The 14,961-nt window shown below is 44.1% G+C and overlaps 1 protein-coding gene across 1 annotated transcript; it reads right to left on the bottom strand.

The window, feature by feature from the left end:
- Positions 1-2,435: 2,435 nt before the first annotated feature.
- LOC128436821 (ras-related protein Rab-33B) lies at positions 2,436-8,108 on the bottom strand. The gene is made up of 3 exons (XM_053418709.1): positions 7,798-8,108; positions 3,122-3,300; positions 2,436-3,019 (listed from the first exon to the last, which is right to left on the bottom strand). The coding sequence occupies exons 1-3, from the start codon at positions 8,011-8,013 to the stop codon at positions 2,689-2,691; spliced, it is 726 nt and encodes a 241-aa protein (XP_053274684.1). The 5' UTR covers positions 8,014-8,108; the 3' UTR covers positions 2,436-2,688.
- Between the last annotated feature and the right edge of the window lie 6,853 nt (positions 8,109-14,961).

Raw genomic sequence — 14,961 nt, forward strand, 5'->3', positions numbered from 1 at the left:
TTGTTTAGTCAGTTTTTATTCATTTTTTGATTGAGGCAGATTTAGGAAATAAACACTGACATGTTTTCTCCTCTTCCTCTTCCAGGCTTCCCTGTGGGGCAGAGAAAATAATCTGCCACCGGGCTGGTGAATGTTGCACCAATGTGACACTGACTTGTGCACACTCATGCTCACTCAGCTGCACAGATACACAACGGCCTGTGTGCTGTAGGATCAAGAGGCTTGCCCTCATCATGTGACGACCTCTGAATCATCGATTACACTAAGAATTACAACACACATTTCCATCGCCCACACTGCTTATGCAAATGACCGGTGCATGACTGCTGTGAGGACATGACTAGTTAGACACGGAGCTGTGTGGAAACACTCAACAGGCTGGATTAGACGGTGGGGAAACGTTAGACCACTGCTTTATACACAGCAACACAAAGAATAGCGAATCAGGGAAGTCATATATGGAGAATACTGCATTTTTATCTAGTGGGTTTGAGTTGTGCTTTTCAGTGTCATTTTCCATAAACCAGGCTGTACACTTCTCCTTGAAAATATGTCATATAACATCACAGACACAGTAAATGCTGTAGATAAACTGTGACTTTAAAGCTGCAGTATTTTGAGTTTCCAGGGCTCTTAATATTCAGACAGGCTTCTGTACATAAAACCTGTTGGACTATAGCTGAGGAGCAAGTGACAGATCTCGAAAGTTTCTAAAACTGGGGCCATAAAGGGGCAATTCTATGTCCAACATCCACGGACAATTCCTAATTCAGTAAGGGGAAAATCTAAGTCCTTCCTTGTTTACGGTTAGATCTATAGATTTGAGCAAAGCCACACATCGATGCAATTTGGTTCTTGATCAATAATTTAGAGTACTTTAAAATAAATATCGTTAGTAAGTGACTAGTTTATTTAAAAAGAGAAAAGACTACTGACTGGAGAGGGGCGGTTCAGAGGGGCCAATCAGATTTCAGCTGGGGCCAGTGTCCTTTATGTGAGGGATGGTAGAGACGGGACAGACTCCCATGTTAAGCAGTCATATCATCAAGACGTGTGCAGATTAAAGTCCTGTGCACCAAAAATTAAAGGGCCTCATGCAAAAAATCTGGATTAAACCACATTAGATGATGGTCTTTGTCTCGTGTGATTGGTTTTCAGCAGATTCCATACTATGAGGTCATCGCTTTCAGAAACAAAAATTCCATTGTTACGTTAAAGTGGCATCAGCATTGGGCCATATTATTTAACATAGCGTTTTTGTAGCACTATAGGGTCTGATAGGTCCTCTGTCTTATATCTATAGTCTACTGCTTATCCTCAGGGGGAGCTGGAGCTAATTCAATTAATTTCTCCCCTTTTTTATTTGTATAGCACTAAATCTTAATATATATAACTACTTTAAACAAAATTAAGGGAACACTAAATCGTCACAGTATAACAAGTAAGTTAGACTTCTGGGATAACAATCTGTCCATTTAGGAAGTACATGTGATTGTGAATCAATAAAAGCAAGAACCCCCCAAAAAGGGAATGGTTTTGCATGTGCTGGCCAAAGACAGTTGCTCTCTCCTTATCCTTCCTGACTCATTCTTCTCTAGGTTTGTGTTCTGCTGGTGCCCTTGTCAATACTGGTAGCTTGAGGTGGTACCTGCAGCACAATCAGGTTGGCACATCCATACGTGCAGTCGCAAGAAGGTTTGCTGTGTCTCCCGGTACACGAAGAAGGGCATCAACCCAGCCGCAAGACAGTAACCTGCTCCTTTGTGAAAGGAGGAACAGGAGGAGCACTGCCAGAGCCCAAAAAAATGACCTCCAGCAGGCTACTGGTGTGTACGTTTCTGACCAAACTGTCATGAGGGGGGCATTAGGTCCCTTCATCCTCTAGTGGGACCTGTGCTCACAGCCCAGCACCGTGCAGCTCAATTGCAATCGCCAGAGAACAACAGAATTCGCAGGTCAAAGACTGGTACCCAATTCTCTTCACAGATGAGAGCAGGTTCACACTGAGCACAATGTGATAGACGTGAAAGAGTCTGGAGGCATCGTGGTGGTGGTGGTGGTGGTGGTGGGGGGGGGGGGGGGGGGGTATCCTTGGAGGGTCGCACAGATCTCCATATCATAGCCAGCAGTACCCTGACGGCTGTTAGGTACCGGGATGAAATCCTCAGAGCGGATGACAGACCTGACGCTGGGGCAGTGGGGTTCCTCCTGGTGCAGGACAATGCCCGGCCTCATGTGACCAGAATGTGTAGGCAGTTCCTGGATGACGAAGGCTATGCACACTACTGAGTCACATTATGAGTTTCACCTTGTGATTCAAATGTTGTACTTTAATATTAGCATACGTGTGACCGGGCCATAAGAGTTAGGTCCCCAGTGACACCACACATGCTGCTGTCACTGCACTGAAAAGTAATTTGGATCAGAACCTCTGCTGAATAACATCTACATTCACATTTCTTTATTTTGCAACTATTGCAAACAATAAAATCACAAATATATAAAAACATATCCAAGTAGGACATTTCACTTCTTTTTATAAATAGTTAAGTTCTGCAAGGGACTAAAAGACACTATATTTTATATGTTAAAGTTGTGTTTGGTGAGAAATGAAAGTGTTTACATATATTCTCTTACACACTCGTATAAAGAGCTAATAAGTCCAACAGTCTCTCCTCCCTCTGTGTCTCAGCAGCAGGTCCACTGCTCTTTATCTGCTCTTTTCTTGCTCAGGACTTTAAAGGATCCACTGTACATCACAGAGTTCGCTGCCAAAGGTTTTTTCTGTCGCTTCAGCTTGGCGCCGACAGCGATGACAATGTCCTCCACCTTATCCAGCTGATATGAATCTTCTCCGTCTCCTCGCTGTCCGTTCACACGCTTGATTGGCGGGTTTTTGGCCGACGTCTCAAAGAACATCATGCCATGGGCCTTGGCGAAGCTCATCGCCTGAGCCTGGCTCACCTGGCCCTCAGTCGTTCTGGGGTCACGGAGGTCACTTTTGTTGCCCACCAGGAACCTGCGAGGAGAGCAGTCAGTGGAAAGGGACAAATGATGATTCACACAACAAACATTTGATTGATTTGATCAATGACTACACACACAGGAAACTGACAGTTACCTGGGGATTTTCTGTCCCACTGAGTTCTGCCTGCACTCTTCTATCCAGGAAACCAGGCCACTGAAACTGGCGGGGTAGGTGACATCATAAATGAAGAGCACGGCGTGGACGTTTCGATAGTAATGCTGCACCATGGACTTACGAAAGCGCTCCTGTCCCGCTGTGTCCCACAGCTGGAGCTGAGGGCAAGAGAAACAAAATAAACGTTAACATACTCAGTGTGGTAGTTACACATACAACTCGACTTGTCAACTATCAAAAGCAAAAGTAGACCCTGTGCATCGTAGGCTAGTCGTTCATCTGCGGGTACAGTGCAGTGATAAAGCAAAGGTATCTACAGCAGATATGCAGCTGGGGGCGCTCTTGTTATTGACACATTTGTCAAGTCGTAGTTATCATGTCCAAATTTAACACTTTAACACTGCTAAAGCAGCAGACATGCAGCAAGTGCAAGAGCCATGAAGAAACGTTGCCATACGACCAGATTCAAATGCACGATTAAAATCAACAGTATGGAAATATTTAACCTGTGCAGATAAGACAGTAAGATGGAAGGTAGTTCAGGCTGTCCTAATGTACAACAGCTATACCAGCGCTTTGCGAGAACCATGTAAAGCTACACCCGCTCATGGCCAACACCAGCAAACATAGTGAGGAAAAGCGGCAACAAAGTGAAGAAGGAAGGCAAATGTCAAGCTGAGAATTCACTAAACATCACACCACTAAATGTTCTGGCTCTGTCGCACATTGACATGGGTCGGAAAAATATTTCACCGGATTAATTGACTAGTCGACTACTTCTCGGAAATAGTTGACAACTACTACAACGCAGTACTCAGTAGTGTCAAAACATCTCAGACCACTTTCCCCTTTGGAACGCACTGACTGGCACTGAGGTGGCCTAGAGAAGAAGACGTGAGAAAGAGGAAATAAATGACGAGGCACACAAAAGGGACGGTGTGTTGAAATAATCAGTACAGACAGTAACATGCACAGCGACATACACTGAGTCATCACTGAGAGGAACAAAGATACGGAATAAACAAGTTGACGTGATATACTCTGAGTCTTTGTCACAGTTTCCTCTGAAAACACAAATCAATGATTTAGAGTTCAAATCAATGATAAACCATGTGACTCTGCACGAAACCTATGATTATACAGTAAATCCATGTTCCACATCCTACTACATGTCACCTACTTTTACTACTTGACACTTGAAATAAGTCAAGTTTAAAGGTTCAGTGTGTCGAATTTAGTGACATCTAGTGGTAAAGTTGCATGTTGCAGCTGAACACCCCTCAACTCACCCTCCCCTTCCAATCATGGAACAGAACCTGTGGTAGGTTTCAGTTGTCATAAAAACTCAAAAGGTGTTAGGTTTGTCCAGGTTGGGATACCGTAAAAAAAAATGGCTGCCTCTATAGAGATGACCCGCTCCAGATGTAAATATAAAAAGGACCTATTCTAGATTAAGGAAATCAACAATTCGTAGAATTTAGATGAAACACACTAGTAAAAACATCAGTAAGATAATTTGGTATTCAATTTCTGCCAATAGATCCCTTTCACCTAAATCTTACACACTGAACCTTTAAAGTCTGGTAGACGCAGCAGGTCTCACGGAGCAGTTCATGCAGAATATAGAAGAAGGGCCTTGCACAGAGGAGACAGCTTAGATGTGTTTGGGTGTTTGCCTTGAAATAGGCCGTGAAGAAGATGGGCCAGTGACCAAAACATTACCTGGGACAGAACCTGACCCTTTTCATCGCTTCTGTCCAGCATCTACATCACAACAAGTGTGGATGGGTGTCCTTTCATATACTTCTTGAATACATTGCTAACCCAGCTGCGCTCTCCACTGACTAGACATTCTCCTATACATTAGTCTGTCAAGCTGAAGTGGTGGGACTGCTCCAACAAATGGAACTTGACACAACTTTTGTCTCTGACTAGATTCAGGCTTTTCCCCAGAAGGTCTTGAGACTTGTTTTGACTGACTTGGCTCCTTTCTGGACTGACTCCAGACTTCACCTCAACAGCACGTCAGACATGTCTTGATTTGAGATCTGTCTTCACCGACTGGAGACTTAATTTGAGACTTCACACTTCAAATCCTTGACACTTGTCTAGACCGAGTCGTCTTGGTTGACATGACTTCGACTTGGGCCGAAGCCTTGCGAAAAGATCTTGCGTCAGTTACTGGCCGTGTTAATAAAAAACATTGTTTGGACACTTCTTTTAAAAACCATTCACATTTCAGGATTTTTAACATAATGCACTCAAATCCGGGGCGGGCCCAGAGGCCAGATGTTTTATTGTTAGTATTGGACATGTAACTGATCCACCACTGATTGAAAATGAACTGAAGAAACTTGATGGGAACAAAGGTTGAAGCCTCCTATGCCCTGAAGCTATAAACAGTTCTTCAGTCTCCACTGACAGATAAGTCCTCTGTCATGAGTTCATTTCTTCACACACAGGAAACAACACAACCCCACTTACACTCACCAACTTTAAATAAAACCATAACAATCCTTTATCAACCGTTCAGATCCAATGAGAAAACTGCCTATGTTGATTAGGAGCCGACACGTCAGTAGAATCCAGCGTGTCCTCATCCTCAGTGTCTGCGTTCGTTCTGCCAGCTCGAGCATCTACGCTGATTCTCTGACATCCCAAGAATTCTCACTCACTCAGCGTGAAACAGATTAAGTCTGTGTCATTTCAGCAGAGCCTCTCTGAATATTATGAGCCAACAGAGGATAAACTAATGTATAAGAGATGATAAAGTCACAGTTTAAAAAACCTCACACTTAACTAAAATCTGATGAAGTTGTTTAAGCACCGTCAATGATTTGGTTCAAAACTCGTCTTTATCATAAACTGGTCCCAAAACAAAATACAGTAAAAGAGTTCTGTTCAAATCCTGTTTTCATAGCACACGATTTTATATTATTTAATTTCAATTTTTTTATTTTCGCCATTGATTTAATTTTAGTTTAGTAGTGCTTTGAGCCTCACCAAACTGAAGAACATATTTTCAGTATGACAAGCATTTTAAGCCCCTACAACATGTCAAAGATTCCTAAACAATCACTGATACTCAATGTATTATAAACCAATTGCTGCGATCATATGATAAACATCCTGTTTCCTGCAAATACAATCATTTATGAATTTTGGGCCAATATTGGCTCCTTGCCAGGACAATGTACATGGACATAAAACCAACGTGGTATGTGGGGTAAATAGGAACATCATAAGTTGTTAGTTGTTCCTAAAGAAAACCAATATCTTACGTCATAGAAATTAAACACGATTTAAGTATGTTCATTGGACTAGAGGGCATTTGAGATGATAATTGTGCCTCTGCTTAGGTCCTGGATGAGGTGCATAAGAGAAATAGTGAGTGTGCATATTAGAAAGCTTTAAGATATATGAATATTGTACTATGATATGTGTTGAACATGTCCCCACAGTGATATCAGCATGTACCTTTAAATATTATCAAGTAAACACAGAGCATGTACCAGGTTCAGTCCTGTTGAACAAGTTCTTTGATTGAAGGTATCATTTTAACCTTACACATCATTGTTAATAAAGTTGTTCGAAATGTTTTTTTCACCTTTTTTTTAAATAAGGAAAATATAATCTAACCACTGTTATATAGGGAACCAGAGTTCGTGTCTTTTTCTCTGATGAGATTCTTAGATTTTGCATTAACGGCCTGTTGTAAAACAAACCACATGTTTTTCTTTACTCCAGTCAATATTTCAGAAGCTTGGACACAGATAAGACCCAGTTTATAGGATTTTATTTATTATACTCAAAACAATGTCTTTAAATGAGAGTATGTAGAAGTAAACTCGCAAGAAAATGATAAATGAGCCATTTCCACATAGTTTCATGTTCTTCCTCTTTACCTCACAAACTATTTTGGTTTTATTAAGAATGACCAAAGCATGCTGCCACCAAACCCAAATATATTTTATGTGCATGTGTGGCAGAAAACTAAAATATCAGAACAGAATGAAATATTGCATTTTAAAGACACAGCATAGTTTAACATTAATTTCACTCTTATCTAGGAATTGTGTAGACTATTTTTTGACAAGGCCTTGTAGAAAAAGCAAACATGCAGTGGCCCAGTCACACTAAGATAATGTTCGTCTATCACACTACAACGGTTTTGTGGGACCAGGAATTTGTTTGCACTGAAACTGGAATTGAACAAAGATATTTGACAGGTCTCAGTTTTGGGATCCAAACATTATATATTAAAAGCCAAACCTGATATTAATTACGTCTCCTGTAAGACTCTTAACAAAGTTTAGTCACACAGGTAGTCACATCCAGATCCTTGGATGTCGGCTCTTCCTATCATTGTGAAGCAGAACTCACCAAGCGTTGGATAGTTCACCCACTAATAGGGAACGTGAGCTGGGATTAGACCGTCGTGAGACAGGTTAGTTTTTCCTCGAGCTCCTGGATGTTGGCTGGTTACTGTTGGTGCAGGTTGACTCAAATCCACAAGTGGCTGTTTTGTCGGCAGGTAGTCTTCTAAGTTTTCAAAATAAAAGAGCTCCTTGGATGTGCGCAAAGGCTTGTGCGGTCAGTGGTCCCATTAACATTGACTCATAGAAGTTTAGAGACGCATACAATTCACCGGTTACCTTTAATATTTCTCCATCGACGTCCAGCGGCCTCTCGCGGAAGTCCACCCCGATGGTGGCCTCCACTCTGCTTGGGAACTGTCCGGCGCAGAGCCGGTGTGTGAGGCAGGTCTTCCCCACCCCGGAGTCTCCGATCACCAGCACCTTAAAAGTCCGACAGCGGCTCTGAGAGGACACACTGCCTAAAGAGTTGGAAAACTCCAGAGACGACTCCATCCTGCAGACAAATGTGGTCTCTCCGAAGATGCAGCTGCAGCAAAAACAAACACTTCGGGAAGACACGCTTCCTGCTGGAGGGGAAGCTGCAGGTTCTCTGATCAGACTCAACAACTTCCCTCTTCGTCTGCTTCTTCGCTTCATCTGATTGGTGTTTGCAAAGTGAGGAGCTGACCAATGACGAGCAGGCCTCAGTTTCCACACACACACAGGATTGACTCAGCTGTAAACATCTAACATACACGTGTTTTCTGTTTTAGTTTGTGGAACCTGCCGCAAAAAGTTGTAAAGAACTACGATGTTATATTTGATACTTTTCTACCAGTTGTGTGTGTTCATGTGGTCAGAATAATGGAAACAATGAGTTCCACACCATGAACGCAACTGGAAGCGGTTTAAGGTCTGTGTCCATATTTCACAAGCACCTAACATGATCTTATGATAAACATGCATATAACTTAAATTATCTGTGTGACCTAATCCCGTTTCTTTTCACATGATCAAGTTAATATTGGGAAGAGGTGTCAGGGTGTTGTTGAAACACTTAACACAAATATACAAAACGTTGTTTTATACAGCGTCCATGCTTCGTCCCCACAAATAGACTGCGGATGAAAACAGGAAGGCACACACTGGTCTCTGTAGGAAGCCTAGTGCCGATTACAACTTTACAAAGCTATAGGCACAAACTAACTTTAGGGACTAACTTCTCACTAAGTTTGCTCAGGGCAGGGGTAGGCCACCTTTACTATCGAAAGAGTCATATTGCCCCCTCTTCCCTAGAATTAAATCTGTCTGGAGCCGCAAACCATATTTTATAACACAGGTTATAAATTTATATATAGTTATATAGCACAGAGAAGCGCGGAGAGCGCGCACAGCGCAGGAGATCACTTACAAGAAACGAAGAAACTTTCCAAATAATATCCCTGAGTGGAGGCAAGGATCCCCTGATGTGAGGGAATCGGTCCGATGCTCTAAATGGATAAATACTGCCGTGACACCGGTGCGGGGTTCTTCACGATGTGCATGAGATTGGAAGGATGCGGAGGAAACGAGGGTTCAGCGATTTCTGATCTCACACATTGTGTTATCCACAGCAGCAGCGGCAGAGTATCAGTGTATTTTCTTTATTAGTGACATCACTGCTGTCCCATAAAGGACGCTCTTCACCTCCACCCAGTGGCGATTCTACATGGAATTGCGCCCCGGGCGAGACCCCCTCCGGGCAGCGCCCCAAAAAACAAAAAAAAACAAATGCACACAATTGCAATACGCTTACGTATTCTTCTGTTGATTTTTTTATTTTTTATCTTGCCATTGAAATAGGCCATCACTTCTCAAAATAACTTGACTTTAATGCTGTATCTACACCCACATACATAAATCGATTTTGTCCTGTATTGTTAAATGTTAGAATATCAATTCTAATCAAAAGGCTGTTATGTGGGGTGGAACTTCTAGCTCTATGTCCAGCCCCAGGATGATGTGCGCTGCAGGATGATGTGCGCCGCAGGATGAAGTGCGCCGCAGGATGATGTACGCAGCAGGATGATGTGCACCGCAGGATGATGTGAGCTGCAGGATGATGTGTGCTGCAGGATGATGTGTGCTGCAGGATGATGTGCGCTGCAGGATGATGTGCGCCGCAGGATGAAGTGCGCCGCAGGATGATGTACGCAGCAGGATGATGTGCACCGCAGGATGATGTGAGCTGCAGGATGATGTGTGCTGCAGGATGATGTGTGCTGCAGGATGATGTGAGCTGCAGGATGATGTGCGCTGCAGGATGATGTGCGCTGCAGGACGATGTGCGCCGATGTGCCAAGATGTGCACCGACGGATGAAGTGCTCGCTCGAAGGGCCACAGGACTATGTGCGCCGCAGGATGATGTGCGCCGAAGGATGAAGTGAATGCACCGCAGGATGATGTGCGCCACAGGACATGTGCCTCAGGACGATGTGTGCCGCAGGATGATGTGCGCTGCAGGATGATGTGCGCCAGAATGAAGTGCTCTGCACGATGATGTGCAGATGAAGTGCATGCGCCACAGGAAGATGTGAGCCGCAGGACGATGTGCGCTGCAGGACGATGTGCGCTGCAGGATGATGTATGCAGCAGGATAATGTGCATCGAAGGATGATGTGCGCTGCAGGATGATGTGCCGCAGGATGAAGTGCGCAGCAGGATGATGTGCACCGCAGGATGGTGTGCGCTGCAGGATGATGTGCGCCACAAGATGATGTGCGCAGCAGGACGATGTGCCGCAGGATGAAGTGCGCAGCAGGATGATGTGCGCTGTAGGACGATGTGTGCCGATGTGCGCCCCAGGATGATGTGCGCAGCAGGACGATGTGCCGCAGGATGATGTGCACCGCAGGATGGTGTGCGCTGTAGGACGATGTGTGCCGATGTGCGCCCCAGGATGATGTGCGCCGCAGGACGTGCACAGCAGGATGATGTGCGCCACAAGATGATGTGCGCTGCAGGATGATGTGAGCCGCAAGACGATGTGCGCCGCAGGACGATGTGCACCGCAGGATGATGTGCGCCGCAAGATGATGTGCGCCGCAGGATGATGTGAGCCGCAGGACCATGTGCGCCACAGGACAATGTGCAGCAGGATGAAGTGTGCAGCAGGATGATGTGAGCTGAAGGACGATGTGCGCCGATGTGCGACCCAGGATGATGTGCGCTGAAGGACGATGTGCGCAGCAGGATGAAGTGCGCTGCAGGACGATGTGCAGGACGATGTGCGCCGCAGGACGATGTACGCAGCAGGACGATGTGTGCCGCAGGAGGAAGTGAGCCGCAGGACCATGTGCGCCGCACGATGATGTGTGCTGCAGGATCAATTTTTTTTCTTTTCTCAGGGTCCTGAAAGGGTTCAGTTTCACCACGTTCCACACTAGAGGTCTGGAAATGTCTCGATTCTAAGATGCATCACGATGTGGACTCTGCATCGATGAAGAGACTGAACTCAATGACTCATGAGGTGCACCTCGGGACACAAAACACACTGAGGACGTTGCTCAGTGTGTGTGTGTGTGTGTGTGTATGTGTGTGTGTGTGTGTGTGTGTGTGTGTGTGTGTGTGTGTGTGTGTGTGTGTGTGTGCGTGTGTGGGTGGGTGGGGCGAGCGCTCCGGTCCCGGGCATAGACTGTATATACAGGACTGTCTCAGAAAATTAGAATATTGTGATAAAGTTCTTTATTTTCTGTAATGCAATTAAAAAAACAAAAATGTCATGCATTCTGGATTCATTACAAATCAACTGAAATATTGCAAGCCTTTTATTCTTTTAATATTGCTGATTATGGCTTACAGCTTAAGAAAACTCAAAAATCCTATCTCAAAAAATTAGAATATTTCCTCAGACCAAGTAAAAAAAAGATTTATAACAGCAAAACAAAATCAAACATTTGAAAATGTCCATTAATGCACTCAGTACTTGGTTGGGAATCCTTTTGCACGGATTACTGCATCAATGCGGCGTGGCATGGAGGCAATCAGCCTGGGGCATTGCTTAGGGTTTATGGATGCCCAGGATGCTTCAACAGCGGCCTTTAGCTCATTTGCATTGTTGGGTCTGGTGTCTTTCAGCTTCTTCTTCATAATACCCCACAAATTCTCTATGGGGTTCAGGTCAGGGGAATTGGCAGGCCAATCGAGGACAGTAATGCCATGGTCAGTACACCAGTTACTGGTGGTTTTGGCACTGTGGGCAGGTGCCAGATCATGCTGGAAAATGAAATCCTCATCTCCATAGAGCTTTTCAGCAGACGGAAGCATGTAGTGCTCTAAAATCTCTTGGTACACAGCTGCATTTACTCTGGACTTGATGAAACACAGTGGACCAACACCAGCAGCTGACATGGCTCCCCAAACCATCACTGACTGTGGGAACTTCACACTGGATTTCAAGCAACTTGGATTTTGCTCCTCTCCAGCCTTTCTCCAGACTCTGGCGCCTTGACTTCCAAATGAAATACAACACTTGCTTTCGTCTGAAAAGAGGACTTTGGACCACTCTGCAACTGTCCAGAGCTTCTTTTCCATAGCCCAAGTCAGACGCTTCTTCCGTTGTCTTGAGTTCAGAAGTGGCTTGACCATGGGAATACGGCTATTGTAGCCCATTTCCCGGACACGTCTGTGAACAGTGGCTTTTGATACCTGGACTCCAGCTTCAGTCCACTGTCTTTGAAGCTCTCCCAAATTCTGGAAGCGACCCTTCTTCACAATGCTGTTAAGGCTGCGGTCATCTCTCTTGGTTGTGCAGCGTTTCCTGCCACATTTCCCCCTTCCAACAGACTTTTTGTGGATGTGCTTTGAAACTGCACTCTGTGAACAGCTTGCTCTTTGAGAAATTTCTTTTTGTGTCTTGCCCTCCTGATGGAGGGTGTCAATGATGGTCCTCTGGACAGCAGTCAGATCAGCAGTCTTCCCCATACTTGTGATTTAGTTTACTGAACCAAGCTGAGTGTTTTTCAAGGCTCAGGAAACCCTTGCAGGTGTTTCGAGTTAATTAGACGATTCAAGTGATTAGTTGAATACCCTACTAGTATACTTTTTCATGATATTCTAATATTTAGAGATAGGATATTTGAGTTTTCTTAAGCTGTAAGCCATAATCAGCAATATTAAAAGAATAAAAGGCTTGCAATATTTCAGTTGATTTGTAATGAATCCAGAATGCATGACATTTTTGTTTTTTTAATTGCATTACAGAAAATAAAGAACTTTATCACAATATTCTAATTTTCTGAGACAGTCCTGTAGGTCCCGGGTCCGACCCCGCCCACTCGCTCTTTTGATAGTAAAGGTTTCCTACCCCTGCACACTATGGACAATATATTGCCTCACAAACAGGGGCTTGTTTGTTAGCGCTGTTTATTCAGTTTAACAGGAGAAGACGACATGTCTCTAGATCAGACCATCTTTTGTGATCAGATGGGTCTCTCCGAGTGAGTGGGCGGCGTCGGAGCGCCGGGACACACACACACACACGCACACGCCCGCTCCTGGTATTTCATGATGGCCTGATAAGGTGATGATTTAAAAAATGTACGTGACGTTCACTTGCGTTCATCGTTACGTTCACGTTAATAATAGGAAAACTGATTCGTTAAGTTCAGCGTTCGCACAAACATATGCACAACACTGTACAGCCACTGCAGAGGGGCTGAAGAGCCGCATTCGGCTCCAGAGCCGCGGGTGGCCGAACCCTGTGTGGAACCGAATTTGTATGGTGTATTGGACGTGGAGCAAATTACGTTCACACTAGATTTAACCTCGGACTTAGGAGCTGAGTCATTAACAGGTTTTAATAATATCTTCTAACAATGTGCGTGTATCAATAATTCACTGCAGTGAACGTGACTGAGCCATCAGGCGCGCAGAGCGCGCAGAGACTCAGCTCCTGTGTCCACTTGTGTCCTGGTTCCACCCATGGCGGCTAGTGGCGTGGGGCTGGCTCATCCCTGTGGCCCAGGGAGCGCATTTCTCCGCGCTGGTTCAGGGGTTAATGATGCTGTTCTTCACAGGCAGTGTTGTGCACGTTCACACCTCTCATGAACTGGTTCAAAGTTCAGTTCATACAAGTAAACATGAATAGTTCACGTTCATAGTTCACCATTTAAAATCTGAACTAGTTCATAGTTCAGTTCATTTCATAGTTTTAAGGTGGAAAGTTAGGCGCCCGGCTGTTCACCCCGGACGCGCATTTCTCAGCGCCGGTCAGCCCGCCAATCTGCTTTCTCCGCTTGTTGTTAAATGTAACCCGTTCAATATACTGGTTAAGGGGGAATATGATGATGGTCTTCATATTATGAACGTGTTCACCGTTCAAATTCATTATTTGTCATCGAGTTGCGTTCAGTTCATCGTTCTCATAAAAACGAACACGTTCCATTAATTCAGGATGTAACCTAGCAATGGAAATGATCAGAATGTCTTCAGGACAAAGGGCAGTAAAAATATGATTGTTTTTAAAAAGTGGTCTTGTGTCTCACTTTACACCAGCTAAGGGGTAAAGTGAGACAGACCAGAGAAATCAAGGGGGTAAAGTGATCCACTTACTTTTTCCACTTTAAAACTACCATAACGACACATATAGTAATAGTAAAAATCCTGACAGCTATGTTGACAACCACACATTCCAAAACTAATATCGGACTAGTAACGGAATCATGCTTGATCAATTAAGCACATTTATGATTATTATGATTCATGTGATTTCTCTCACACCCTAGCTTACCTGCACATTGTTTCTCTCTCCAATTGGCAGGGACAGGGATATTGTTTTTCTCTGCGTATTCAAATGCCGGCACTTAACTGGAGCAAGGCCATGGAACTGGTCAGCTAGTTGTTTCAAGTGTTTGGCAAGCTCCTCCTCTATCTCATCTGTGAATATTCTCTTTGCCTCAGCTACTGCACCCCAGGCTACTGATTTTACTTTCCCTTTCTCTTTTTTCTTTATGAATCTTTTGAAGGTTGTCTTGTCATTATTTCTATCCCTTCCAGCTTTTCTTAAGAACTTCTTTCCTTGCATGACCTCAGCGGCTGCACTCTCCATCTCTGCGAGGGGTGTTTGGCCCCAGGTTGTCTTCCTGGTGTATAGTTTCTTGGCATGATGGCTTTTCTAAAATGTTTGACATAAAAAAATAAAACATATGTAATGTAATATTACACTAAAATATGTTTAAGACTTAACTTAACTTGTGCTTCATGTCTCACTTTACCCCGCAGCCAACATTTTAGAAAAAACATCTCTTACCAATTCAGGCTAATCTTCAGCTAGCATCAATCACATGGTTTTATGTGTTGGAAGTTCATCAACATGTATTATATAAGTTTTTCTACCTGATTCAATTTGTTTTGACACAATTTTTGTGAAAAAACACTTTCCACAGCACCAACTTCTCCTTCATGGCAAGGTGGGAATGGGA

This window comes from Pleuronectes platessa, chromosome 3 (assembly GCF_947347685.1).
Source record: "Pleuronectes platessa chromosome 3, fPlePla1.1, whole genome shotgun sequence".
NCBI classification, from domain to species: domain Eukaryota; kingdom Metazoa; phylum Chordata; class Actinopteri; order Pleuronectiformes; family Pleuronectidae; genus Pleuronectes; species Pleuronectes platessa.

Bases quoted from the DNA above. Each gene is read 5' to 3' on its own strand.
- LOC128436821 (XM_053418709.1), bottom strand. From the start codon at position 8,013: ATGGAGTCGTCTCTGGAGTTTTCCAACTCTTTAGGCAGTGTGTCCTCT. The intron at 3,301-7,797 runs GTAACCGGTGAA...TCTTGCCCTCAG, and splicing joins TCGATGGAGAAATATTAAAG to CTCCAGCTGTGGGACACAGC. The intron at 3,020-3,121 runs GTAACTGTCAGT...CTCTCCTCGCAG, and splicing joins GTGGGACAGAAAATCCCCAG to GTTCCTGGTGGGCAACAAAA.